Genomic DNA, 25,468 nt, shown 5'->3' with positions numbered 1-25,468 from the left:
TATTCGTAAAAGTTTATAAGGTATGTTACTCTTGAAGTATCACTTCATTTATAGTACACATGAACATAAGTGTTGTCTGAAGTTCACATCCATGAGACTTATCATTCCGGTGTTTGCAGATCTTTCAAGATTTCCCCATTTGTCTCATACAGCCCTTGTATGTCCCATCCTTTTGGGGTCCATTAGTAGGGCCTAAATATTGGGGTATATAGTTTCACGTATGGTATCGGCAGTAGCAAATGAGAATGTTTGGTGAGTTTGAGTATTGTAACATTGTCAAGTATGTAGTTTAAAAATTTGTAATTAATAGTCATAGCTGAAACATTTGTCATAGACTTGGTTTTATATATAAAATAGGTTCAAACTAAAACCTGTAACCAAAGATAATTCTGTGTTCTGTAAAATATTTTGGAGGTATCTACTTTATACGACTGCAAGATTAAAAAGTTGTTGCTCGTTATTTTTGGTAAAGGATCCTTTATTCATAGCCCACCTATCCTCTATAATTTTCCTCTAAATAGGTGGAATCAGTCATCCCTTGTGCAATAGGAGAATGTCTGAAGTAATGCAGGTAAGTGTCGTATCTTTGTTTCAGGATATTACCACAGTCTAGTATATACAGTCACGAAGCTCAATACATAGGGAATATGCATCCATAGACAGTTGCTAACCACTAGGATCGCTACTATCGCCTCATAACAGACAATGAGAAATAGTACCAGCACAGTCTATTGTTCGTAGTACCCTCAACAATTCAAGCTTCGTGGCTGTATATACTAGACTGTGATATTACCCTATCTGTTTAATGATTTACCCAGATATGATAGAAATATGTTTTATTAACATCAGTATTACATATATTTCATATGGAGAAAAAATAAAACAAGTCTTTTAACAGAGAATTACAATAGTTTTGAAGAAAGGAATAATTTACTCTATTCTTGTTGTTTAGTCAACTGTCCGAAGACAGGTCTGAACCTCTCAAGTGATACCAGGAAGGCACCACTTATGAGGCAACTAGGCCAGGAGATAATGAAGTAGGGTGGACAGTTCCTTCCCCGCTCCACTGTACACATTGCCCACTAGCTACATATTACATTAGTCAGACTTCAGATGCATACAAACTTATTGTTCTTCTTCTGACACATATCGTCAAGTGAGATGTACTGCCTGATAACAGCTATACATATCAGCAGAACCTCAATCAGAGGATGTATTACAGTATTTTTCCTTAACCCTCTACACCTTTTCCAGTTATATTTCAGAAAATATCAATTGTATTTCAGATTTGTCATTTGTATTTCAGATTAGTCAACTGAATTTCAGATAGTATCAATTGTATTTCAGATTTGTAAATTCAATTTCAGATAGTATCAATTGTATTTCAGATTTGTCAATTGTATTTTAGAAACTATCATTTGTATTTCAGAAGTTACGGTTGGCACATTATTCTCCAATGTTAAATCCAATCGACATCATTTGGTGTAAAGTGAAGACGTACGTAAAAACCCATCTTGGAATTCCTGACGTCATAGCTCCTGGTGTTGTAGGATAATTTACCTACTGTAGAGAGTAAAATTGATGAAGCAACACATAATATTGTTGGTGGTGATTGTGCTCGTGCAGTACAACACAGTACAATTCATCAAGCTGCAGCTTTAGCTATGGTGAATATGCCTGTCAGATGCTAAAATGCAATAGAGTTGAGGATTTTTTAATCTATTTTCCATTTTTTTAAATGTTAAAATCTCAAGAGGCCTACATTTGTTATTTTGTGAAATAAAAGTGACTATGTAATCTTAAATGCATTGCTTATTTTCTGAAATACATTTGATACCTTCTGAAATACAATTGACAAATCTGAAATACATTTGATACCATCTGAAATACAACTGATACTATCTGAAATTGAATTGACAAATCTGAAATACAATTGATAATTTCTGAAATTAAATTGACTAATATGAAATACATTTGATAATTTCTGAAATACAATTGATATTTTCTGAAATACTACTGGAAAAGGTGTAGTTACTCATTGTAGTTCTACAATAGTATTTAATATACCGTATTTTGTCGAATACCCCACATACTTTTCTTTTCTCCGAAATATACAAATAAAAAATACAGGTGAGTGGCTTATTCAAAATGAGATTGACAACATTGCCTGACTGTCCTGCGCATACCATTATCTTCTTCCACACAAGTTAACATTCTGAAATGGTGTTTGAATTAGCAGTACATGTGTCAAAATCAAGTTCAAATGTGATAAGTATATAGTGAGTACGGTACCATTAAGAGTGTGATCCTTGCAGTAAAGAAACTTAAAATTATCAAAGATGCGGAGGAACATGAAAATCATTATGCATGCTATTAATATTGCAGGATTTTATATAAACAGCCAATTAAGCAACCAGTGCGTGTACACAGAATGGGTTTGAAATGCGTTCTGTTCCAGGATAAAATTGATTTATTTATTTATTATTAACTGAACTGTATTATTTTGTGTTTAATTATTTTCGCTTTGTTGTTAATACATTTGTTGAAACTTTTATTTTTGTAATTTGAGTTTCTATTATTTATTAATTTTTTTGGCTTTCAAAGGTGGGGTGTGCAGCTTATTCGAGGGCACATTGTATTCGAGAAAATACGATAATTGTTTTTAAAAAAGATAGGCTTACTTGAAGCTCCTCAGTTTTGATTTTATAAGAAACAGTTTTTGGTGTGAATGATTACGAGATTAATGTTCACAATGTACGTGCTCGTTAAAGAGCTTTATGAAACTAAGATTAGGTTTTTGGCAACGTTTTTACATTTTATACTGAGCATACCACAGTAAAATACTTGCTGAATGTAAAGAACGTGAATGTTATTTTGGAACAAGTAGGCCTATTCTCTCACGTCTTCAAATGGTACAGTGTAAAAAAAAAAAAGTGTGAATACCGACTTGGTTTTTCAAAACTACACTTCTGAATGTTTTATGACGTTAAGTGAGTATATATTAGTGCATCATAGACGAAGTTCTTATGTTCATCACACAACTTGAACATGTTGAAAAAATTGTAAGTACATGATTCTTTTCAAAAATTGAAAACTTCCAGTACCTATGTGTTGTGAAAGTGAATATAAGAATAAAAAATGTCTTTAATAACTAGAAAGTATATAGAAATTAAATAATATTCCATAATAATTGCATTATATTAATTCAGTGGCGAATGAAGTGAATATTTCATAGGATTTAGTAGCCTCTGGATGTCTATAAACATACAATTCATATGCAAACCACCATTTAACGACTAACGAAGAAAACTATTTGTTCATAAAAGATCTTCAAGTATTTGTTCACAGAAGTAGATCTTCAAGAAATTCTTCAAATTCATCCTCTCTTGATTTTTCTTCAGCAGCGTGTTTTCCTCTCCAAAGCATTCCTTCATCATCTACTGGTACATCAGTATCATCACTTTCTGATGTCGTTCCTTTATCAGCTGCATCTTCCTGTTCTTCATGTGATGACTTCGAACTATCTTCTGTATCGCCTTTCTTTCTTTTGCTCGAACTAGGATCTGTAAGATTTTGTTTTTTCTTTGTTTTATTTCGTATGATTTCTCGTTTCTTGTGATGATAGTTCAGTTTATGTGAACAATCTGGACACAACCCTGAAACACATTCGAATAAAAAATTAATTTTAGTAGAAATATAATTTTGTTAGATGTCAATGTTCTCTTATTGATATCAGAATATGAAGTATTGAGTATTCACATTTAAATTTATCTTTTAATCGATTTCATAATGATAGTTTATGAACTGCACATGATATATGTATGAGTTTATGAACTGCACATGATATATGTATGGTTAGTTTCTAATATCTACAAATATGGTCGACGTGATATCCAGTATCTACTCATGTGGTAGTGAACATTTTCGGTTTTCGAGTAAAGGCAATTGTATGGCTTTGGGTTTAATACTACTGGGTGTTCAGTTCAAAGTGTGTTATGGCTCGCTGTATGCCGTCATATGGCTAGTCGATGAGCCTAGAGAATTCAATCTTCCTACACTTCTGCAGAGGTGTATTACTTATCTGCCAGAGAAGTTGCCTGGCAAGTACGGCATTCATTCAGAAGAGTACTTACCGATACGTACGGTAATGCCAGTAGTGGCAGGAATGTGAACTGTTTCGAAACATGTACTGAGGTGAGTTCTTTCTTACTGTCGGGATATGGGGAGAGGGTTAAGACGATTACTTACGTATTTGTTGACATTAACTTCGACGGTCAACATGGACACAGAGCATTTGATTTGTATTGTGGAATGTTGCCATACGCAACCGATGATAACAAATACCGTGCATACGACTTGGCCGCGCAAAACACAGTTCGAAAGAGGTTATGGTAGCACACAGACCATACAGACTGCCATCTGTTGCTACGATGTTCAAGTTATACCGTACACATTCTCAAGTTCAGATTGAACGCCTTGATTAATAGGCAACTTCTCTGACACAAAAGCTGAAACTCGCTTCAAATCGCTGACTCATCAACAGTGACATCATGATGACACTTTGAAATGAACACCCAGTATAACCTCAATGATAGGATGACTCCAGGGTGCGTCTCATTCCTCATGTAAAAAAGTAATTTATGATCGTTTTGCTTTTGTACATTCATCAAGTTTAATTTCATTACAAGAGTTACAATGATTTGCAGTTCTAAAATTCCTAAATTATCATGTGACATTTTGATTTTACTAAGAGTTCAAGAAGTCAGGGCTACTGACACTTGTGGTATTTCATTTGGTTTAGCTTAGGTGATCTGAATATGAACTGCATCACTGCAAAATTCGTCCTCTATCTGTTTGACGATCAAAAGAATCTTCGCGTCAACATCTGTGAAGATCTCCGTCAACAGGGCAATGATGACTCAACGTTCATATTAAGGATCATCACAGGGAACGAGACTTGGATTTGTGGCTACAACCCAGAGACCAAACAAGTAATCCCAATGGAAGAGCCCACAATCTCTGAGACTTAAGAATGAGAGACAAGTCAGGAGCACAACCAAAAAGCATGATGTTAGTTTTATTCGACATCAAGGGAGTTGTGCACCCGGAATTTCTTCTTCCTAATCAGACAATTAACACCGACTTTCACTGCAACATTTTGAACATTAAATTCTTCAACAAAACAGTTATCCTGAGTGATTCAAAAGCAATAATTCAATCTATCACATCACACAACCATCTAACCAGAAGAGCAATAAAAATCCACCATTCAATGAAGCTACACCAAGGTCTACAGAAAGAGACAGTTTTGCAATGGATACCATCTCACTGCAGACTAGAAGGAAATGAGCACGTAGATTGCCTAGCAAAGAAGGATTCAGAAAATTAAACAACTCGTTAACTCAGCCATCAATTTCTGTTCATCAAATTGCTTGACGTGGGCTGGACCCATGACGGGTCCTTACACTTAGGCATGCTTTGGTCTGGGTGGCATTCATGAATCCGATGCTGACAACTGGGCCATCCTGCCTCAGACTTGATAGAGCCAGTTCCCGTTTGCATACAAGTAGCCTGATAATCCCCAATCCCTTCCTGATCAGCCAATGCTGACAGGTGGACCATCCTGTCTCAGCTCCTGAAAGAGCCAGGTTCCTTCCGCATATGAGTAGCCTCATAAGCCCTAGGGGCCTGGGGTCCCAAGCCCTTCCTGATCAGCTGATGCTGACAGGTGGACCATCCTGTTTCAGCCCCTGAAAGAGCCAGTTCCGTCCGCATATGAATAGTTTCATAAGCCCCAGGGACCCAAGCCCTTCCTGATCAGCTGATGCTGATTGATGGACCATACTATCTCAGTCCCTGATAGAGCCAGGTCCCGTCCGATAGGAATAGCTTGATAAGCCACAAGGGCCCAGGGCTCCAATCCCTTCCTGATCAACTGATGCTGACAGGTGGGCCATCCTGTTTCAGCCCCTGATAGAGCCAGATTCTACCCGCATACGAGTAGCCTGATAAGACCCAGGGGTCTGGAGCCTCAAGCATTTCTTTTATCAGCATCAGAAACTCTTACTACCCCCAGATTTCACCCCAGCCTATTTCTATTATTGCAAATGATAGATGAAACGAGAGGGAGGTAGAGAGAGTGGTGGAATAATAGTGTTAAAATTTTCATAGGCCTGGTCTGGTTTCTTTTTGATAACACCTCATATAAGTTTCATTACCACCCCTATTATATTTAAGGGTGCTTAACCTTATATGCTGAGTAGTACTTACGTAACTTAACAAGTGCATTTTTCTTCTCGTCTTGTTCCTTATAAGCAAAGTTCACTTCCCATGTTCGTAAACTCTCTGTTTCTTCACACCGTTTGTCTCCACAGCTGAACTGGCCCTTTCCAATCACTACCTCTTGCTCTGTACGCCATCGCATGGCAATCTGTAATATAGCCAAACTGGAGTAAATACGTTTTTTTTAACCCTATAGTTACATTATCAGATCATAATCAGAAAACGTCATCATACATGCTAATGTAACAAATACAAATTAAGTATATCTGCTACCATAAAATGTGTTCTACATTTTTATTAAATTTACTTTGGTAATATACGTTAGGGTGACCAGATTTTAAAAATAAAAAACGGGGACACTTATTAAAGTTGACATGAATCAACATTTTATCTAAACATTCATTATTACTTGTGTTTATATAATGTCGGTGAGCAATAAGGTCCAGTTTTATTTATTTTAAATTAATAAATACTACACTGTTTACAATAACTAGGCTATAATAATTATGCAAGTAGGGATATAATAGAGTAGTATGGATACTTGGCTTAAATCATTGTTGACAATTTTTTATATTGCAACTACTGTAGTCTGGACTAAATAGGTTAACTTATCTGTTTAAAAATACTCCAGGTTAATTAAACCTTATATCATATTCATGTCACCATACATATTGTGAACTTGTTTCATAACAAAATGTTTTGCCTCGTATTACCTTTTAACTATTTTAATATTCTCCATGAAAATCAACTATACAATCTGCATCATATTTCTTTGATGAGTGAATTTTTTGTAGAAGTGTTTCTTTCAGGAAACTATAGAAGTCCACGCAATTCACATTTTTGAAATTACATTTTGTGATTAATATGGCCTTTATGGTTTTAACTGAAAACTGATTCCTTTCGTCAGACCAGATAGAATTCAACAATGAAAAAACTCTTTCTGATGATGCATTGGTGTCAGGTATTCCTAACACAAAACTTAAAATCTGAATTATGCTTGTAAAACTAATGTATTTATCTTTTGGGACAATCCCGTCAGGGACTTTTTTTTAATTGGTTATTTAACGACGCTGTATCAACTATGAGGCTATTTAGTGTTGATGGAATTGGTGATAGCGAGATGAGACCAAGGATTCGCCATAGATTACCTGACATTTGCCTTACGGTTGGGGAAAACCTCGGAAAAAACCCAACCAGGTAATCAGCCCAAGCAGGAATTGAATCCATGCCCGAGCGCAACTCCGGATCGGCAGGCAAGCATCTTAGCCAACTGAGCTAAGCCGGTGGCCCATTAGGGACATCTGGTCACCCTAATATAAGTACACAACTGATAGAAAATATTTCAAAGCCGTGTTTGTTCCACATGTTACTGTTGGTGAGCCCTTACTTTATTTTCCTTGTATCTGCTGAGGTCGCAAATACAATATTCCTTAAATAGTTTGTCATAATACTTCTTCGCTAATCTTGCTTCCCAAGAGTCAGGTGTATCACCTTCATCCCAGAGGAACTTGTGGTTTTCTCTGATTACATCAATATCTCGCTTATCTCGTGATCTGTAATGTAAAAATTTTAAAACATTTGTCACATAGTATCTCTGCTAAGCAGAGTTATAGTTCCTTGCTAATACAAAAAATAATTTATTTAGTGAACAATAAAATAACTGTTTACTCACGTATCTCTGCCAAGCAATGTTGTAGCTCCTTGCCGACACAGTATGTAATCATTCACTAGTCTTTTATGGAGGTCATAGACCGAGAGAGAGGAGAGAACAGCTCTGATTCTCTGGGGCGGAGAAGGATCTCTCTGCTGCAAAATTCTCTTTAACATGGTGCCTGTTGAGTAATCATATCAAATAGTAAATAATTCAGTTTTCGCATTTATTTTCTACTTTGATTCTAATATTTGGGAGTCTCAAAGGAATGTCTGTCTGAACAGATGACTTGCCTGATTTGCATTTCTCTCTTGGATGCTTCGTGTTATATCTTACACGGTATGGAACTAAATTTAGGTTACCGGGGTGACAGTTATGCAGATTTCTGCTAGCTGGCTGTTGTTTTCTCGAAAGTATGTTTCCAGTTTACTTATAAATGGCTTTTAGAGAACTTGGAGGTTCATTGCCACCCTCACATAAGCTCACCATCAGTTCCTATCCTGAGTAAGATTAATCCAGTCCCTAACATCATATCCCACCTCCCTCAAATCCATTTTAATATTATCCTCACATCTACGTCTCGACTTCCCCAAAGATATTTTCCCTTAAGTCTTCCAACTAATACTCTATATGCATTTTTGGGTGCACCCATACATACTACATACCCTATCCATTTTAAAGTCTGGATTTAATGTTCCTAATTACGTCAGGTGAAGAATACAGTTCATGTAGTTCTGCATTGTTTTCAGTTTACTAAAGTTAAATATTCAGAATACTATCAAAATTGCCAAGGAGATACCGAAATCTTCCTCTTCGTTTTAAAAATATTTTTAGGACTTCTGCACATTACCGTGCAGAAATACAAGAGCATGTAGAATACTACATCACCCAGTCTCAAGAAGGAAACTACAGTTGTGTTGGTTTGGATGTCTTATTTTTGTTTTGGTTTAAAAATGAATATGGGTCTTTGAAAATGTTATGTTTTATTTAGCGACGCTAGCAACTGCAGAGGTTATATCAGCGTCGCCGGATGTGCCGGAATTTTGTCCCGCAGTTCTTTTACATGCCAGTAAATCTACTGACATGAGCCTGTCGCATTTAAGCACACTTAAATACCATCGACCTGGCCCGGGATCGAACCCGCAACCTTGGGCATAGAAGGCCAGCTCTATACCAACTTGCCAACCAGGTCGACTGGGTCTTTGATGATGGTAAGTGGAGTAATTAATAAAGGGCACACAATTTATTTTTCTCTTCATATAAACATGAAGCAAAATTCCAAAATTAGTCCCAGCTCAAATTTTTCACTGTGGTTCACTCAAAGTGTATTGTACGTGTCTATTATCATTTAATATTCATAACTCGCGATTACAAATCAAATGAGTGGTTGCACACAAGTCTGTAGCTGCTTTCAGTGCCCAGATATTACTAAGAGTGTATGGCACAGCTAATTTGATATAAAAGTTCAATGCCCTTCTGACCATAGCAAGGGAAGGTGGCGTCATTGGGCATAAGTTATATTAGTTCGTGGTATAACTACTAATAACATTAGTATTCGGCTGTGGCTCAATAGTTTTGTTACAAGCAGCAGCAATTGCCCAGGCACTTGGAAGTTCTCCATTCGCCTTCTAGCTTCCCAGTATAATTTAGAGTCCGAATCCAAAAGATTTGATGTCAAAGCTGGACATTTTCGTAAATGTTCTTGATTCATCAGAGTATTCTAGGTTACAAAGGATGCATTTTGGTGAACCAAAAATTCCAATTTTAAACAGGTGTTCTGCTAAACAATCATGACCAGATAGCATCCGAAATTTTGCTACTGCATCATGTCGAGGGGAATCAGGTATATGTTCTTTTTCAGTAAGCAATACTCACCAAGATTTATTATTATTGTTTTCTTGAAATTTCTTTAGAATTCTGATTTCAAATTTTGTTTGTATGAACAATTTGGCACTATGATAAGATATCTTTTTCAAGGGTAGGCCTACTTGTAACATTTTAGTTCCTTTCTTTGCCAAACAATCAGCAATCTCATTGTCCATAATACCACAATGGGCAGGGATCCATTGAAGATACAAGTTTTTATTTTGTTTTGTCAGTATGTGTATGGATGATTGAATTTCTGCGATTTTGGAATTTGTACAAATATTGATTGAAGCTATGGCTTGGATTGCAGAAATTGAGTCGCAAAATATAACTGCATTTTTGAACATATTAATTTGATAAATAAGTTGTGTTAATGCCCTGTTGATTGCTGAAATTTCTCCATCGAAGTGAGTAGAAGGACTCCCTATAGACAAATAACTGAATAATTTGGAATATATTCCAGCCCCCAGCTGGTTCATCATTTTTCATTCAGTCTGTATAAATGTGTAACCAATCTGTGTTGGGGTAGAATGTATTTATAGTTTCAAGAGCAATCTGTTTTACTTCAAGTGTAGACGATTCTTCTTTTATCAAATCCTTAATTAAATTTGTATTATAATTTATAATTTATATTGTCATATTGTAATGGTGATTTAGGTAATAGGAACTTTTCTGGTTTTAAATTAAAATTAAATAAATACTTTGTTACAATAAGTATTTGAAACTCTACCATTTTCTGTTTCACCGTGGAGTCTGGAACAGGTACGGGGAATGACGTATTCTGTGTCAAAACAGAACGAGATTAGAATCAATAGAATTTCTCTGTCATGCTCTATTGACAAAATAGGATCCTATATACAGAATCTCTGGCTTGTAGTTCCTGCACTGCAGTAATTCTTTACGATTTTGACTTTAATAATTTAATAGCTGTGCATACAGAGTTATACGAAATTCAGTTTAGTGAAATTCTCTAGGCAATAAGCACTATAATCTAACATTCTTTGATAGAACTTTATATTGACTTCTAGGATTTTTGTCTTGAACACTCTCTGTCTCATGAAATTTATGAACAGCTGTGCAACTTGGAATATTGTCACCAGAGAATATTTCTCAAAATTGTGTTTGAACTTTTCTACATACTGTATTGCATATGTAAACCATATAAAACTGATGCTATGACCTTTCTGGCCAACCGTATTGCCTTTGCTTTCTTTGGTGGTGGAGAATCAACATGTTTCCACTGCTTTGACTGTTGTTTTGTCTCTGGGGTATAGTAGCGGACCCATGTCTCATCTGTGGTCACAAACCGGCGCAAAAAATCTTGTTGGTTTTTCTGAAAATGGGCCAAACATTGTTCAGAGATTTGCACTCTGATGCGTTTTTGATCCTGTGTTAACACTCGCAGCACCCATCTAGCAGATAATTTTTTCGTACCCAATTCCTCAGTTAAAATGTGGTATGTCCGTTCAGATGACATCCCTACAGCTTCAGCAATTTCTCGAACTTTCAGTCAGCGATCCTCTAAGACCATTCCGTGTACTTTTGCAATAATTTCTGGGGTAGTGATACAGCTTGTTCGACCACTACACGGATCATCTTCTAAGCTCTCCCGACCAAAGTTAAACTCATTGATCCACTTGACAACAGTTGAATATGAAGGAGCAGAGTCCCCCAGTGTGTTTACTCATGAAGGATGACTAATCATTACACGTTAGTGGTTGTGTTAGTGGTCACCTCTGTTGGTGATTCCGAGAACTTCTCCAACAACCCTTGTAAACTACTGAGATAAGCACAAGTTTGAGTCTTTCATTGTGCCAGTGCATTGTAAGGATAGCTTATTGTTGTTGAGGACCAAGTATTTGCTTCCAGAAAGCAGAATATAAAATAGTGGACTAAAAAAATGAGGGGCAGGTCCTGTTTTTGCCGATTCTAAAATGTATTCTAGATTAGATAAATTAAATAGTATTCTGGTGTGGCTAACACAGGACAAAGAACAAGCTCAGCATTTCCAAGGTAATCCTGTCTTGTCTGGAATAGGTGGCAATCCTAATCTACACAGTTTCTGGAGTACACTAATCTGGCAATATTGACTGAGGGGAAGGTATCTGAAAGGCAGAATCCCACATAACAGGATTATACGCGAAAATGACTAACAAAGTTAAATTTTTATATGGACGAGAAATAGCCAGTAAATTTCACCTGAAATCCTATCACTTAGTGATATGATTCCTTTACGTGATTTTTGCTAACAAAACATTACTTAACTCAGAAGAGGTGTAGCTATAGTCCATCCAATGTAAAACCCACTCTTTACATACTACTGTCCACAGCTGTGCAGTAATGGTTAGCATGTCTGGCCGTAAAATGAGCAGGTTCAGATTCAAATCCTGGTTGAAACGTTACCTGGTTCAGGTTTTCTCCAGAGGTTACCTTCAACCCATCAAGAGCAAATGCTGGGTAGTTTTCGGTGCTGGACTTTGGACACATTTCACTAGAATTATCACCTCCATCTCATTCAGATGCTAGATAACCATAGCAGTTGATAAAGTGTCGTAAAATAATCAATTAAAAAGACATACTACTCTGTGCATGTGTTCAACAAACACTATTCCAATCTGTTATGTTGCAGCTTATTAATCTGAAATCGTTGCTATTCCAAAACCTGTTCACTCCACAAAATATTTTTCAATAAGAACAAACATATTAATAGAGCATAAGCAGGTGCTTTCACAAAATATAACTACCAAACCTCGCATTGACCATTTACCAGCTTTTGTGTTAACAGAACTCGTATATCCAAACATTAACTAAAGTACAATGTTTTGTATTGACAGGTACACTGTCATTCCAATGTACATGGTTTTGTATTTTGTCATTTGCGAAAAATGTACTGTTCAGTCTTCTGTAAGTGTTCAGAAACCATTGAGGATCGATATTTTGCAACTACTGTTAAGCCCAAAACCTCGATTTCAGCAGTCAGTGGATTTATGAGGTGAGATTTTGGAATAACAGTGACGAAATTTATTTTTCGCATTTATATGCCTTCGTTCGCAATATGGAATACTACATGCAAATAAAAACCTACTGTTTCTTTTGCCAGTGGTTATGATAGATGATGTCGGTAATCTTCTCAAAAAGCCAAAATTTTGTTATTTCCTTAGCCACTTCTGTCTTCATGAGCTAGGAAAGGGACCATTTCTTGGCACTAGTCTGGTAAGCAGATTGCTAACTCCCAGGAATAGTCTGGCAAGTGATCTTTTGCATAACTACTCTGGTAAGCAGTTTGCCAACTCCCAGGACTACAGTCTGGCAAGTGATCTTTTACATAACTACTCTGGTAAGCAGATTGCCAACTCCCAGGACTACAGTCTGGCAAGTGATCTTTTGCATAACTACTCTGGTAAGCAGATTGCCAACTCCCAGGACTACAGTCTGGCAAGTGATCTTTTGCATAACTAGTAGTGTTGTGAGATGGCAAGAACATGCGTTAATGGTGATCCCATAAGTTTGCCTCTGTAGATCAGTGGTATGATTGTACTAGATGTATCAATCTAATGTGGACAATGGCAGGGTTTTATTGTACTGGTTCTGGTTAGTTTCTTAGCATGTGAAAGTTAAACTATTCAAAATACCCCTCATTTCTCGTGAAAAACAAATTAACAGACTACAGTGGACTTTATGTTGACAGCAAACTGCTGGATACATTAAGAAGATTGATTCAAAGTTAAACTACAGATTCTGTGGAATGAGTGTGATGCAATGTTTAAATGATTTTACTTTTATATTTATACAACAGCGTCCCTCAGCGGCACATGAGGAAAAGGTCAGTGGATCTAAATAACATCTATTTAGTCCTCCCGGCTAGGTCCGAAGGACCCGTTGACCAACGACAGGTGTGGTCCCCCTTGCATAATGGGGGTTTAAGTCGGGTGATATAACTGCCATGTTGTAAAAACTGGTGCCCGTTAAGAAAACAGTTACATGAAAGCCATGTTCAAAAGTATTGAAAAGCACGACTGCTAATGGCTTCATTGCCAGATGCAAGGCACTAGACAACAACAACAACTTTTATATTATATATATAGGGTGATTCACGAGGAAAGGTAAAAAATTTAGAATATGATATCTTAGGCCATTTTGAGTGAAAAAGTTCATATGAACATAGGTCCGTTTAATGATGGCGGAGCTAGATGCATTTTTTTGGTAAAACGACTCGCCCCAATGTGAATCAGATGTTACCGTACGCTGCTGACTTGAGAACTTGAGACAAGTTCACTGACCGCAATGAATGATGTAACATTGGAATCTGCATTGTGAGTGATGTAGATAAGAGAAAGAAACCAGGTCGTGGGGCATTACAAATATCCAATCGTCTGCCCTTGTCTGATGTAATGACACAGAACCCACAGATAACACAAATAGCCTACACTATCACTTATCAATTCACAGCAGTTCAGTCAGCTACCTACTGTACAGTAGTTATACAGGTACAGTTATCAGAAGTGTTAAGTTGTGTTTTTCAAGATGCCTTATAAATTTTTGATTACAGAATACGCCAATATTGTGTATGTTTATGGTTTGTGCGATGGAAGTTCCTTGCATGCTGTCACTGAATATGAACGACGCTTTCCGAACAGAAGGATACCATATCGAAGAGTACTTACTGTCTATGGGGTTGGATGAAAGACTTGGTATAGCAAAGGAATGGGGAAACGAGAGAGGTGCTAATCGACTGTATTTTGGATGTGGCATAAAGACAGCCATGTGCAACTCTCCTGAGCGATGAGCACGATTCACGCCCGAGCGCAACAGTGCATTGGAGCAGAAGGAGGTACCTTTAAAAATGTGCGAAAACATCGATCCCCGACTTCTACATTATTAGATATGTATGCATGCGTGAATATAAACTTTAAATTTTCCGTTATCTGTCTCTAAATGTGAGTTAGTACAGTGAAGTCTCAGAAGTTTTTGTGAAATCAAAGAGCCATATTTCTGTAACCGTTCGAAAACGGACCCATATTCATATGAACTTTTTGACTCGGAATAACTTCAGAATTCACATCCTAAATTTTTTACCTTTCCTCGTGAATCACCCTGTATGTAATATATATATATATATATATATATATATATATATATATATATATATATATATAATGTGGAAGTGAAATAACCCTGCAAATTTGCAGAGCGAATTGGTCATATTGAGTATAACAAAAAAGTTTAATATCATACTGGGGGCAGTTTATAGCTTTTTAAAAAAAAATGTGTTTTTTTTTCCCCCCCGAAAACTTTATCATCATCATGGATAATTACTATGCATAGGATCTTGATTTCTGTCAATACTAATAGAGAGTGTAATAAAGAATATTTTTTTCCTTTGTCGTATTTTGATAGAATGAGCGATTTTCACGTAAATTAAATAAAAAGTATTACAAATGTGTTGCCTGACTAACAGGACTAGATGCAGGAACACTGATCAGTGGTTCTCGACTTTCTTTCGATAGGAGTAGGGGATAACTGGTAGTCAAGGTCGTCTTGTCCCAGTATTACGTGATTATCCAGTGGAAGTTGGTGTTTGAGTCTTCTGATCTTAAGTGAAGTTTATATTATCATTCAACTTAGTGTATTGGAATGTCTGGACATGATTTTAATTTATGGAGAAACGAAATCCAACTCGCATGCCATTCAACACTTGTATGCAGAAAGGTTTCCAGTAGGACATTACCCAGTACAGAGACATTCATCACTGTCTGCTAGCTGGTCTGTGACACAAGCAGCGTAATTCCAACATTTTGTAACTGGAGTCGAGAACGACATGATGAAATTGCTGACAGGGAAGAGGAGATTTTAAATTTTGTCGAGAAAAACCCGGTCCAAAGCAGCCACTTGATTGTGCAATACGTAACATTTTGTGTACATCTCACGTCGGAGGAGTTCAATGCCTCCGTGTGGAATCTTGGGCACTGTGATGTTGCCAGCGAGTTTAAACTTTCGATGCAATTATTTAATTAACTTAATTATGCACTTAATCTCAAAACGTATTATAGATTTTTTTGTTTATATTCATGTAATATCTGTCCCTCCTTTCAATGTGCAGGGTTATATCTTTTCCACCCTCTATGTACCTAGGTATATACAGAATGAACTGTAAGTAATGTCATTAATTTCAGGGTGTTATTCTTTGGGATATCTCAAACAAAATTTTAATACAATTTTGCTCGTTTTTTCTTTCTTTTCGAGATAAAAATTGTTTTGTAGATCTAGATTCATTTTCCGGGCTGAGAGGCCGTGGTCTATTGGTTGGTTTTATACCAGACGTTTCATCTGCAACTGCGGCACACATCTTCAGTGGAGTGGTATCCGAGGTCGCAAAACTCTTCTCAGCGTACCTGAGGCAACTGATCCTTTGGCGGTTGTGCGGGCGTATTTATAGTGCAACTAGCGGGCCGAGGCCTGTTGTCGCTGCAGTCCGAGTTCGCTGCTCCTGTTCTGGGTTCCATCCTTTTGTTGTAGTGGCTTCTTATCTGTTCTGTTTAGGACCGGGTACCAACACTTGTTTAGCTTTACGCCTTCTTCCTTGCGATTAAAGTTGTCATGTTTATAGATTTCGATCGCTTCCCCCGTCTACATAGAGAAGTGATCGAAATCTATGAACATGACAACAACTTTAATTGCAAGGAAGAAGGCGTAAAGCTAAACAAGTGTTGGTACCTGGTCCTAAACAGAACAGATAAGAAGCCACTACAACAAAAGGATGGAACCCAGAACAGGAGCAGCGAACTCGGACTGCAGCGACAACAGGCCTCGGCCCGCTAGTTGCACTATAAATACGCCTGCACAACTAGCCACAGGATCAGTTGCCTCAGGTATGCCGAGAAGAGTTTTCCGATCTCGGACACCACTCCACTGAAGATGTCTGCTGCAGTTGCAGACGAAACGTCTGGTATAAAACCAACCAATAGACCATGGCCTCTCAGCCCGGAAAATGAATCTAAATCTACAGACTCCGGGCGTGAAAGCCTACACTACAAAAATTGTTTTATATGAAACATTTCATAGCATGTTTAGGAATGCCATTGATTTAATTCACAATGGATACCATCCCATTGTGGAATCCTGGGAAACGAGAATGCGGATGCTTTAGCAAAGAAGGGCAGCACTGCTACTTACAGACCTGTTACTAAATCTACGTATTACTCTGTGAAAAGATTTATTAAATCTACATACTTAGACTTCAACAAACAAAATTTGATAACACAATCTCATGGGAAAAAATGGAACTCTCTGCATCATAATCCACATTTAATTCCCGATTTACCACGAAAATCGTCTGTAGCTGCATTTAGATTGGCAACAGGCCATGATTGTTTGGCCAAACACCTGCATAGAATTGGAATATATCAGTTCCCTAACTGCCCATTGTGCAACTCAAACCAAGAAATGGATTCGGAACACCTCAAAATCTGTGCTTCAGTGGCTGACCATGATAATATCTTCGAAAAATATTGGATTGCAAGAAGTCAAATGACTTTATTGTCAAACGCCTGGGATTAGAAAACAACAACAATATGCTTGGTCGGTTTAATAGAGCAGTGTATTGTGATAATAGATTATTGAAAGAATTTTAGTCATGTCCTTTAAATGTGCAGAAATTTGATCTGAACAAATGTAACATTTCGAAATTCCTTTTCAGAACAAAAAGTTACATTTGTTCGGATCAAATTTCTGCACATTTAGAGGATAAAACTAAAATTCTTTCAATCATTTATTATCATAATACACTGCTCTCTTAAACTGACTGTGCATATTGGGACTTAAATCAATGGCTTTTCCAGAACACACTATGTAATGTTTCATATAAAACAATTTTTATCTCGAAAAGGAAAACGAACAAAATTGTATTAAACTTTTTTCTTTGAAATAACTCAAAGAATAATCCCCTAAAATTAATGACATTACTTACAGTTCATTCTGTATATACAGTATAATACTATCTTAAGTGTATAACTCATAATGCAAAGTAACAAGAATTTGAGTAAATGGTTCATGATTTGCAAGACTTCATCCTTTCTGATCACTGAACATACCATGAGGTGAGAACAAAGAGGTATTTTGAAGAGTTGGCCATTGTGGCTCGATTATAGATATTCGCATATGAAACCAGACTAATATTTAAAGTTATTTTCACTAAAGTAATGTCCACACCTGTGGAGTAACAGTCAGCACGTCTGACCGCGAAACCAGGTGGCCCGGGTTCGAATCCCGGTCGGGGCAAGTTACCTGGTTGAGGTTTTTTCCGGGGTTTTCCCTCAACCCAATACGAGCAAATGCTGGGTAACTTTCGGTGCTGGACCCCGGACTCATTTCACCGGCATTATCACCTTCATTTCATTCAGACGCAAATAACCTAGATGTTGATACAGCGTCGTAAAATAACCCAATAAAATAAAAAAATAAAACTAAAGTAATCCAGAATTCCGCATGGCCGTGAGTTCCATTTCCACTTGGCTGATTACCTTGTTGGGTTGGTTCCCAACTATAAAGTCAGGTAATCCCATGATCTTAACTCATTATCACCAATTTTATCGATGCTACGTCACTTAGTAGGTGATACAGCATTGTTGAATACCGTTAGAGAGAGAAAGAGGGGAAGAGAAGGAGAGGAGGGGGATGGATGGAGGGAGAGAGAGAAGTAGTCTGTAACTAAATGGAGCCTGGAATACAAACCTGTACTGTAACTAGAAATCGGGAATAATATATATTTTGAGATCAATTTTAAAGGAGATAAGAGGCTAAAGCAGAAAGTTCTTGTTATAAAGTGCTAGTTCCATAAATAGTCTGAGCTATTTCTTAATGTCTATTGCAGTGATGCACTTGATTAAGCTCTAGATATGCCTAGGTCAAGACAGTAATTTACGACAAATTTTAAACACAAGTGACTCAATAGACATTAGATATTAATATTATGTATGAATTCGATTTAAGGAGAAACAAGATTAAAATTCAGACATTTTTCGAAAAGTTTATAATATATACAACATTCTTACAATAGTAGTGATCGTTTTTCTGTGAAAACAAACCCAAAATCTTTACATTCTGAAAAATATGAGATGTGCCATACGAATTGCATAATACATGTTTGATTCTCGCAGGAACAATATAATTAATATATAGAATATATAGGAGATGGTTCAGTCTTGTGGTCCATAAATATTATTAAATACATTTCTCATATTTAATTGCCACTTCACATCAGATATGTTCAACCATTTCCATATAAAAAAAATAACTAGCTTAGATTATTTATGGGATAGTTTAATAGGTCTATATATTTCAGTTCATGGCCAACAAACACACTGAAAACATACTAAAGAGCAGCTTATTTGTGAGTAGATATATATTACATTTCTATTTTTTTTAATTATTCACTTTTTAATCTACAACAATTGTCCAATTTTCTGACAGTATGTGCTTTGAGGTTTTATGGTTCCAATACTCAAATTGTAAGTTAAAAGTTTTCCCACAGATTTCACACAAATAGCATGAATGAAACACTTCCACGTGGCTTTCTGCGTGATTCTTGAAATTCTTCCTGTAGCGAAATGACTTATCACATTCTTTACATTGGTACAATTTTTTGCCTGTGTGAAAAATATAATGTTCATTCAACAATCTTTTCTTTGCATACCTGCGTTTGCAAATATCACATTCATATGGTTTTATGCCTAGGTGGTTACGAATATGATTCTCACATTTAATCAGTTTCTTGTATGACTTTTTACATATTTTACACTTGTAACCTGACGTACACTTTTCCCAGTGTTGAGCTATCGAACCCTTATTAGCCTTCACAACCTCGAGAACAAGAATGTCTTCTTCTTCTGGAGTGTCCAAAGTGGGTGCTGCACTAGTGTTCTTCTTGCTGGTGGTATTTTGAGAAGTCTGTAGAAAAGTAGGGGAGCATGAAGATGCTGGAGCTGGGGAATGCCAATTGGCAGTGTTGTTCAGGTTTTGCGATTCAAATGAATTGGATGGATTACTCAAAGAAGATGGTGAATGCCAGTTGTTCACGTTTGAACTACTAGAAGCATTTGAAGACTCTTGAACAGAAAAAACATCAACAATTTTCAAAGCATTGTTACATCTCGAACTCAAGTCTTCTGAGTGGTCTGATGTCATTACTGAAGGGATGATATTTTCACCGACAGAAATGGGTTGCAGAGGTGCTTCATAAATATCAGGACCAATATAAACATCAGCCCTTTCAACAGGTTCTTGAACTTCATGCATACGAACACATTCATCTAAGTTTTGAACACAACTGTTGGTATGAGACCCTGAAATTTCTGAAACAGCTCCCTGAACACTTTCAATAGTAATAGGAGGTGGCGAATCTATTCCTTGCTGATTTTCTGCAACGTTTGAGACATGCTGTGGCATTCCATGTCCCATATCACTTATTGTAAATGACTGGAAAGCACTATTGGCATCTCGTTTCTTTTTACATATTCTTTTTGCAGAACCATTATTTCTTGGACCTCTTTTCTTAGGCTCTCCTCTTTTACGTTGTTTGCTACCAACAGCATTCGCAATTTCATCTATGACACCATTTCTATAATTAAAAGAATAAATATAAGTTAGTATAAAACATTATCGATAATAATTACTGTATATGTTAGATTACTGAAATATCAATTGCAGTAAAGTGAAATAATTTACGATTACATAATTTTCAGAGACAGAATGTTATTCTTTAACATATCACCTTAAAAATGTATTGAACTCAAATGCATCTCCAAAAACTGTCATAGGAACATTTGAATGTGACGGTTCCACTACAGTTGTATTGTTCTGCCCATCTTGTACATTTCCAACTGGCTGCAAGTTGGATTCTGAAGAAATGCAGTTCTGCTGAACTTCCAAACTGCTGGGTACATGGTTTGGTACGTCAATAACATGTTCTTCTTTAACAAATATGTCACTAGTTTCTTTTGGACTGCATGGTGTATCATTGCTTTCTGGGTACAGAACATTGTCTGGTTGTTGCTGATTTGTTTCTGGAAGAGCCGTTTCAATTACCAATTCCTGTTCAGGTGGGCGTGATATCTCTTCTTGAGTTCCAGATGTCGCCACACTGGGCTAAAAATAACAAGTAGTTTACTTAATAACAGAAAATACATGAAAAGTGAAGTGTTTATTTACAGATTAGAGATAGGCCTAGAGAAATCCAAAGTATAAGAAACTGTCATTCTAAGTCTTTATATAGAAATGAACTGTCCTAGATATTAATACCAAATGCTTCGAAAAGCCTATGTCCTTCATTATAGCTACCTAATACATATAGTTCAAATGCCAATGCATCAGAAGATAATTTATTGTAAGTTGACTTCTTCTTGTTTGCAGTTTCGTAATGTGTTTTTATTATTAAATAATATTCATAAATGGAAGTCTCAAAACGTTTGTAGTAATCCAAAGTTGAAGTGAATTTTAATAACTAAAATAGATTACAAAGCAATGCTCTATTTGTAGAAGGATTTGCAGTTCCTTCAGTAGATTGATTTATGATTGTGTATTAATAATATGTGGTTTACATATTATAAGTATTTTACTGCTCATAACAGAGATCGAAATGCTAGCAAGGAAAAAAACCTAGGCCTATATGTAATATCTACATAAGTATTGTAGCAAATTACACCTCTAGTCTCCAATTGAATATGCATTATCTAATTTGGTAGCCTATTTCCTTTTATTAAGAAACAACTTTCGTGACATAGAGTACTCATATTTTTGCAAAATCATATAACTGCAAAATCTTTAAAATGTTCAATACCGGGATCTTTTTAGCACAAACCAATACCAATTTAGTGTGTATCTTAATTTTTGTGTTTACATAAAAATGGATAACGTCACTGTGCCTCCAAAATCCGCTATGTGCATTTAAACAGATTTTTCAGAATGAAAAAAACATTATCACTTTTAATTCCCTTGTTTTTCGAAGATACTTTCACTATAATTTCGTCATTTTTCAAGTAATGATTGAAATTAAATCGAAAGTAGCTTTAGAAATCAAGGGAATTAAAAGTGATGATGCTTTTTTCTTTCTACTGACAGATCTGTTTAAATGCACATAGCAGATTTTGCAGAAGCAGAGATGATATACAGGGTGATTCAGTGGCTCTGTTACAAACTCTTAGGGATGATAGAGGATACAATTATGAACAACTTTCATATAGGAACCTATGTTCAGAAACATCTGTTTGGTACTTGAGTGTAACCAGCTAGAATCGAACTTAAGGCCATCCTTTATAAATTTTGTTGCAGACGACTGTTCCTGCAAACCTTGATGATTTCTTATAAACTTGGTATAAGCTAGTTGGCATCGTAAGTGATATTCTGACTGATTAAATCTTGCAACTTTCATCATAACTTGCTGATATGCATTTCATTTATGGAAGAGCAAAAGGCAATGGAAGGAAAGTTGCAAGATTTAATCAGTCCAAATATAATTTACGATGCCAACTAGCTTATACCGTGATTAAATACTTAAAAGGTCAAAATACAACAATACAATAGCTTATACCATGTTTATGAGAAATCACCAAGATTTGCAGGAACAGGTCGTCTGCAACCAAACTTCAAAAGGTTGGTCTTCAGTTATTAACATATCTAGGTTTGTAACTACCAAACGAAAGTTGTTCATAATTGTCTCCCCTATCATCCTTAAGAGTTTGTAACATAGTCAGTGAATCACCCTGTATATTTCCTTTCAGTATAGCAGTAGGTAGGCTTAATGTGGGCAAAACTCGATAAAAACTTTTCAACTTAAATCATTGTTACAAGTTTCATTTAAGCTATACCACTGATTATATGACACGATTATTCGAAGTTTTAGCAAACAATAATATTGTCAACATTATTTTAAAATAGTACAGTATAGTTACAACTATCCTGAACAGGGAACAGGTAGGTGTAACTATTAATTAATATGCCAATACTTACAGACCAATTTTTTGATCTCAGGAAACGTTCTCGTAACAGAATCTGAGTTCTCCTACAGCTCTCTTGGAATGAATAAGTATAAAATAGTTTTCCAAGGCAAGCTTTGCAAATATATTTTGGAAGTGGATCATATTCATACACCTAAAACAAACAGGTATGAAGATAAATCTTCACACAGAATTCTTATACCGATATAATAATGATCATAATAAAAAACCTCTGAAAGCTACACAGTGACATATATGTGGTATGAATAAAGAAAGATTTAGTCATTAATGGGCTTCAAGTTAGCTTTTAGTTTAAAAAATTCAGACCATTTACATTTTTCGGATAAACTTCAGAACATGGTTAGCTTTCTTTTCCTCTTTCCCCAAAACTCCAACCTACTGCACAGAAAATAAATTATTAGCACTTAAAAGTGTCCTTTCGTAAGCATGATTGATGCACATTCGACAAATACAGACAAATCTGCTCTTCTTAGTATTTTAAGATAATTGCTGGCAGTGTGGTAACCGTATACTGAAGTTTTTCCCCTAAAGCATAAAACTAGAACCTGAGACAGATACAATTAAATGATTAATGAATTGATGGAATCGTTTGGTCTTTTGACATAACTTATTCATTAAAGATAAATGCACACAAGAGAAGTGTGGATAGAGGACATCATTTAATAGTAAATAATAATAAATGTTGAATTAATGCTTATATTAAGCAGAAAGTACACAAACATTAATTTGTAAGATCGAACAAAGCAAAACCCTTGAAAATGCTTTCTGTGGTAATACTCACTACTATATGATCATGAAGGAATGACACAATACTATTAAAATAGAACTAGCAACACTGATTGTATCTAGTGAGGCATGTGGCCATATCTGAAATGTATAAATGCAACTATCACACGCAAGTTTCAAATCCATTCTTTTTTACCTTCTTTGTTCTCAACTATGCATGTTCAGTGTTCAAGACAAAAAATCATTTGCAAAGAGTTCGGTAATTTAAAATTACAAAAAACATGTTTTACTTATTGCAACATTAATGGAATGTATTCAATAAGGTGAACAATTACTACAATAAAGTTAAAAGAATGACTATAGACTCAGTTTAGCATGCATCTTACATAGCTCAACTGTAGCTTAAGTTGGCTGAAGGCTTAAATTAATAGGCTACTTAGTATTACCAGACAAGAGTTACTTATTTAAATTTAGGTCTACTACACTAATAGATTTAAATAATTTGAGAGCACTAAGCGCCCATTTATCTGTAAGCTACAGAAAAAAGAACCTGACCCAATGCAACCCTGTCAAGCAAGGTATCTAACGTAGTAAGTAAATTTCCCTCCCCCCATCCACAAAAAAAAGCCACAACTATAACACAAATTTTATCAACACAACACATACAGACTCATTACCGTGGTAGTCTAGAAGCTAGTGCAATATAGTTTTACTATAACGATATACCTGTGTGTTCTTGTAGGTATAAATCTACAGGAGCAACTGCATGGATGAACTTCGGTAACTTAATTGAAACCAATCTTCCTGGCCTATAAAACACGGATTTCGATTTTATATAATTATTCATTTTCTGATCTTCATGATGCCCCATTATTGGCCATGTTTTGCATTTAAAGTACAAGTGCGTGGTACCAACGGAAAGTAGGCTGTATTTATGTATCTGACTTCTAGTAGAGCTATAGCTACCTGTCGTAAACAAAATACAGACTGAACGGCGATGCCAATTTCATACCGGAATAAAGCTGGAAGTTGCTGTGCAAGTAGTGGCCGGTGAAGAGGCGGGATCGCATGCCTTGCATGCAAGATCGAGTACCAGTGACAGCTTGGGTTTGGTTAATTCAGGCTTTTCGTATGCCTTGCATATACGCATTTTGGGGGTATGGATAAACAGCGGTTTTCCTTTGGTAATGCAATTGTAAAGAATTAACCGCTTTTAATTTTTGATGATCTACATCTGTCCTTATCGCGACTGGCTTCACTCGAAGAGACTCTGAGAGACTGATTAATTATACTTATTTAAATAATAATATATCACGAAATGTTTGCTGATGCAATCCAACATGGTCACATCACCAAATGTGATTTTAAACAAATAGGCCTATATGATCAAAGATGACGAATGTGTCCTTTTAAGTGTCACGGACCTTCCCTGTAAATATAAAGGCATGTCATACCTTGTAACTCGTTGTCTTAATTTATTGCTATAACTCTTCTAAAAAAAATATAATACACACGAGTTTACATAGGCTGTATGTAGGCTTACCTTGTAATGAACTCTTCCTTACTTGTTTTTATTTCGTGTCTGTCATTACCCAATAAACAATCTGTATTAAATGTGAAGTGTAGTACGAATTAATGAACAAACTATTAAAAGGGAAAATGCCACTTACCGATATATCAAGTGACAACTTTACTTTATATGCCAGTGCCTCCTTAACTCCTTCTTCTCCAAATATTGCTAAACCTGAAGATTCATTTTCGCATTTTCCACACAAACGGCAAATAAACACCATTTTTAGAACAAGGCTTAATATATGCTACATTACTTCATACTTAAACCATTAAACGTGAACGTTCAAGTACCTAACCCCAACAGATAATATAGCTCGCCGCCATATTGGAATGTACAATAATAACCAACTGTACATTTCAA

At 36.1% G+C, this 25,468-nt stretch overlaps 2 protein-coding genes across 3 annotated transcripts in view; one reads left to right on the top strand and one right to left on the bottom strand.

The window, feature by feature from the left end:
- Positions 1 to 821: 821 nt before the first annotated feature.
- On the bottom strand, positions 822 to 25,468 carry LOC138696604 (protein FRA10AC1 homolog). 2 transcript variants are annotated; one of them, XM_069821762.1, is made up of 5 exons: positions 25,206 to 25,342; positions 7,955 to 8,114; positions 7,670 to 7,835; positions 6,271 to 6,430; positions 822 to 3,656 (listed from the first exon to the last, which is right to left on the bottom strand). In XM_069821762.1, the coding sequence occupies exons 2-5, from the start codon at positions 8,107 to 8,109 to the stop codon at positions 3,343 to 3,345; spliced, it is 795 nt and encodes a 264-aa protein (XP_069677863.1). In that variant the 5' UTR covers positions 8,110 to 8,114; positions 25,206 to 25,342; the 3' UTR covers positions 822 to 3,342. The 2 variants fall into 2 exon arrangements, with proteins under 2 accessions (XP_069677863.1, XP_069677862.1); XM_069821761.1 differs by lacking the exons at positions 822 to 3,656; positions 6,271 to 6,430; positions 7,670 to 7,835; positions 7,955 to 8,114 and adding exons at positions 19,208 to 20,414; positions 20,568 to 20,941; positions 22,802 to 22,942 and having other exon boundaries at positions 25,206 to 25,468.
- The window catches only part of LOC138696605 (protein DPCD), a 30,161-nt gene continuing 7,734 nt past the window's right edge, over positions 3,042 to 25,468 (top strand). Inside the window, exon 1 of the mRNA XM_069821764.1 lies at positions 3,042 to 3,062. The gene's annotated coding sequence lies outside the window, so the exon portion shown is untranslated. The remainder of the gene's footprint in view (positions 3,063 to 25,468) is intronic.

Source organism: Periplaneta americana, chromosome 3, assembly GCF_040183065.1.
Source record: "Periplaneta americana isolate PAMFEO1 chromosome 3, P.americana_PAMFEO1_priV1, whole genome shotgun sequence".
NCBI classification, from domain to species: Eukaryota; Metazoa; Arthropoda; class Insecta; order Blattodea; family Blattidae; genus Periplaneta; species Periplaneta americana.
Note: the sequence above shows the minus strand (reverse complement) of the source record. Positions and strands in the feature narration are given on the sequence as shown.

What these genes read in the sequence shown, in the direction of transcription:
- LOC138696604 (XM_069821761.1), bottom strand. Translation starts at nt 25,328, where the DNA reads ATGGTGTTTATTTGCCGTTTGTGTGGAAAATGCGAAAATGAATCTTCA. An exon ending in TGAGATCAAAAAATTGGTCT is followed by an intron (nt 20,942 to 22,801) that starts GTAAGTATTGGC and finishes TGTTATTTTTAG; the next exon opens with CCCAGTGTGGCGACATCTGG. An exon ending in GAGTTCAATACATTTTTAAG is followed by an intron (nt 20,415 to 20,567) that starts GTGATATGTTAA and finishes TTTTAATTATAG; the next exon opens with AAATGGTGTCATAGATGAAA.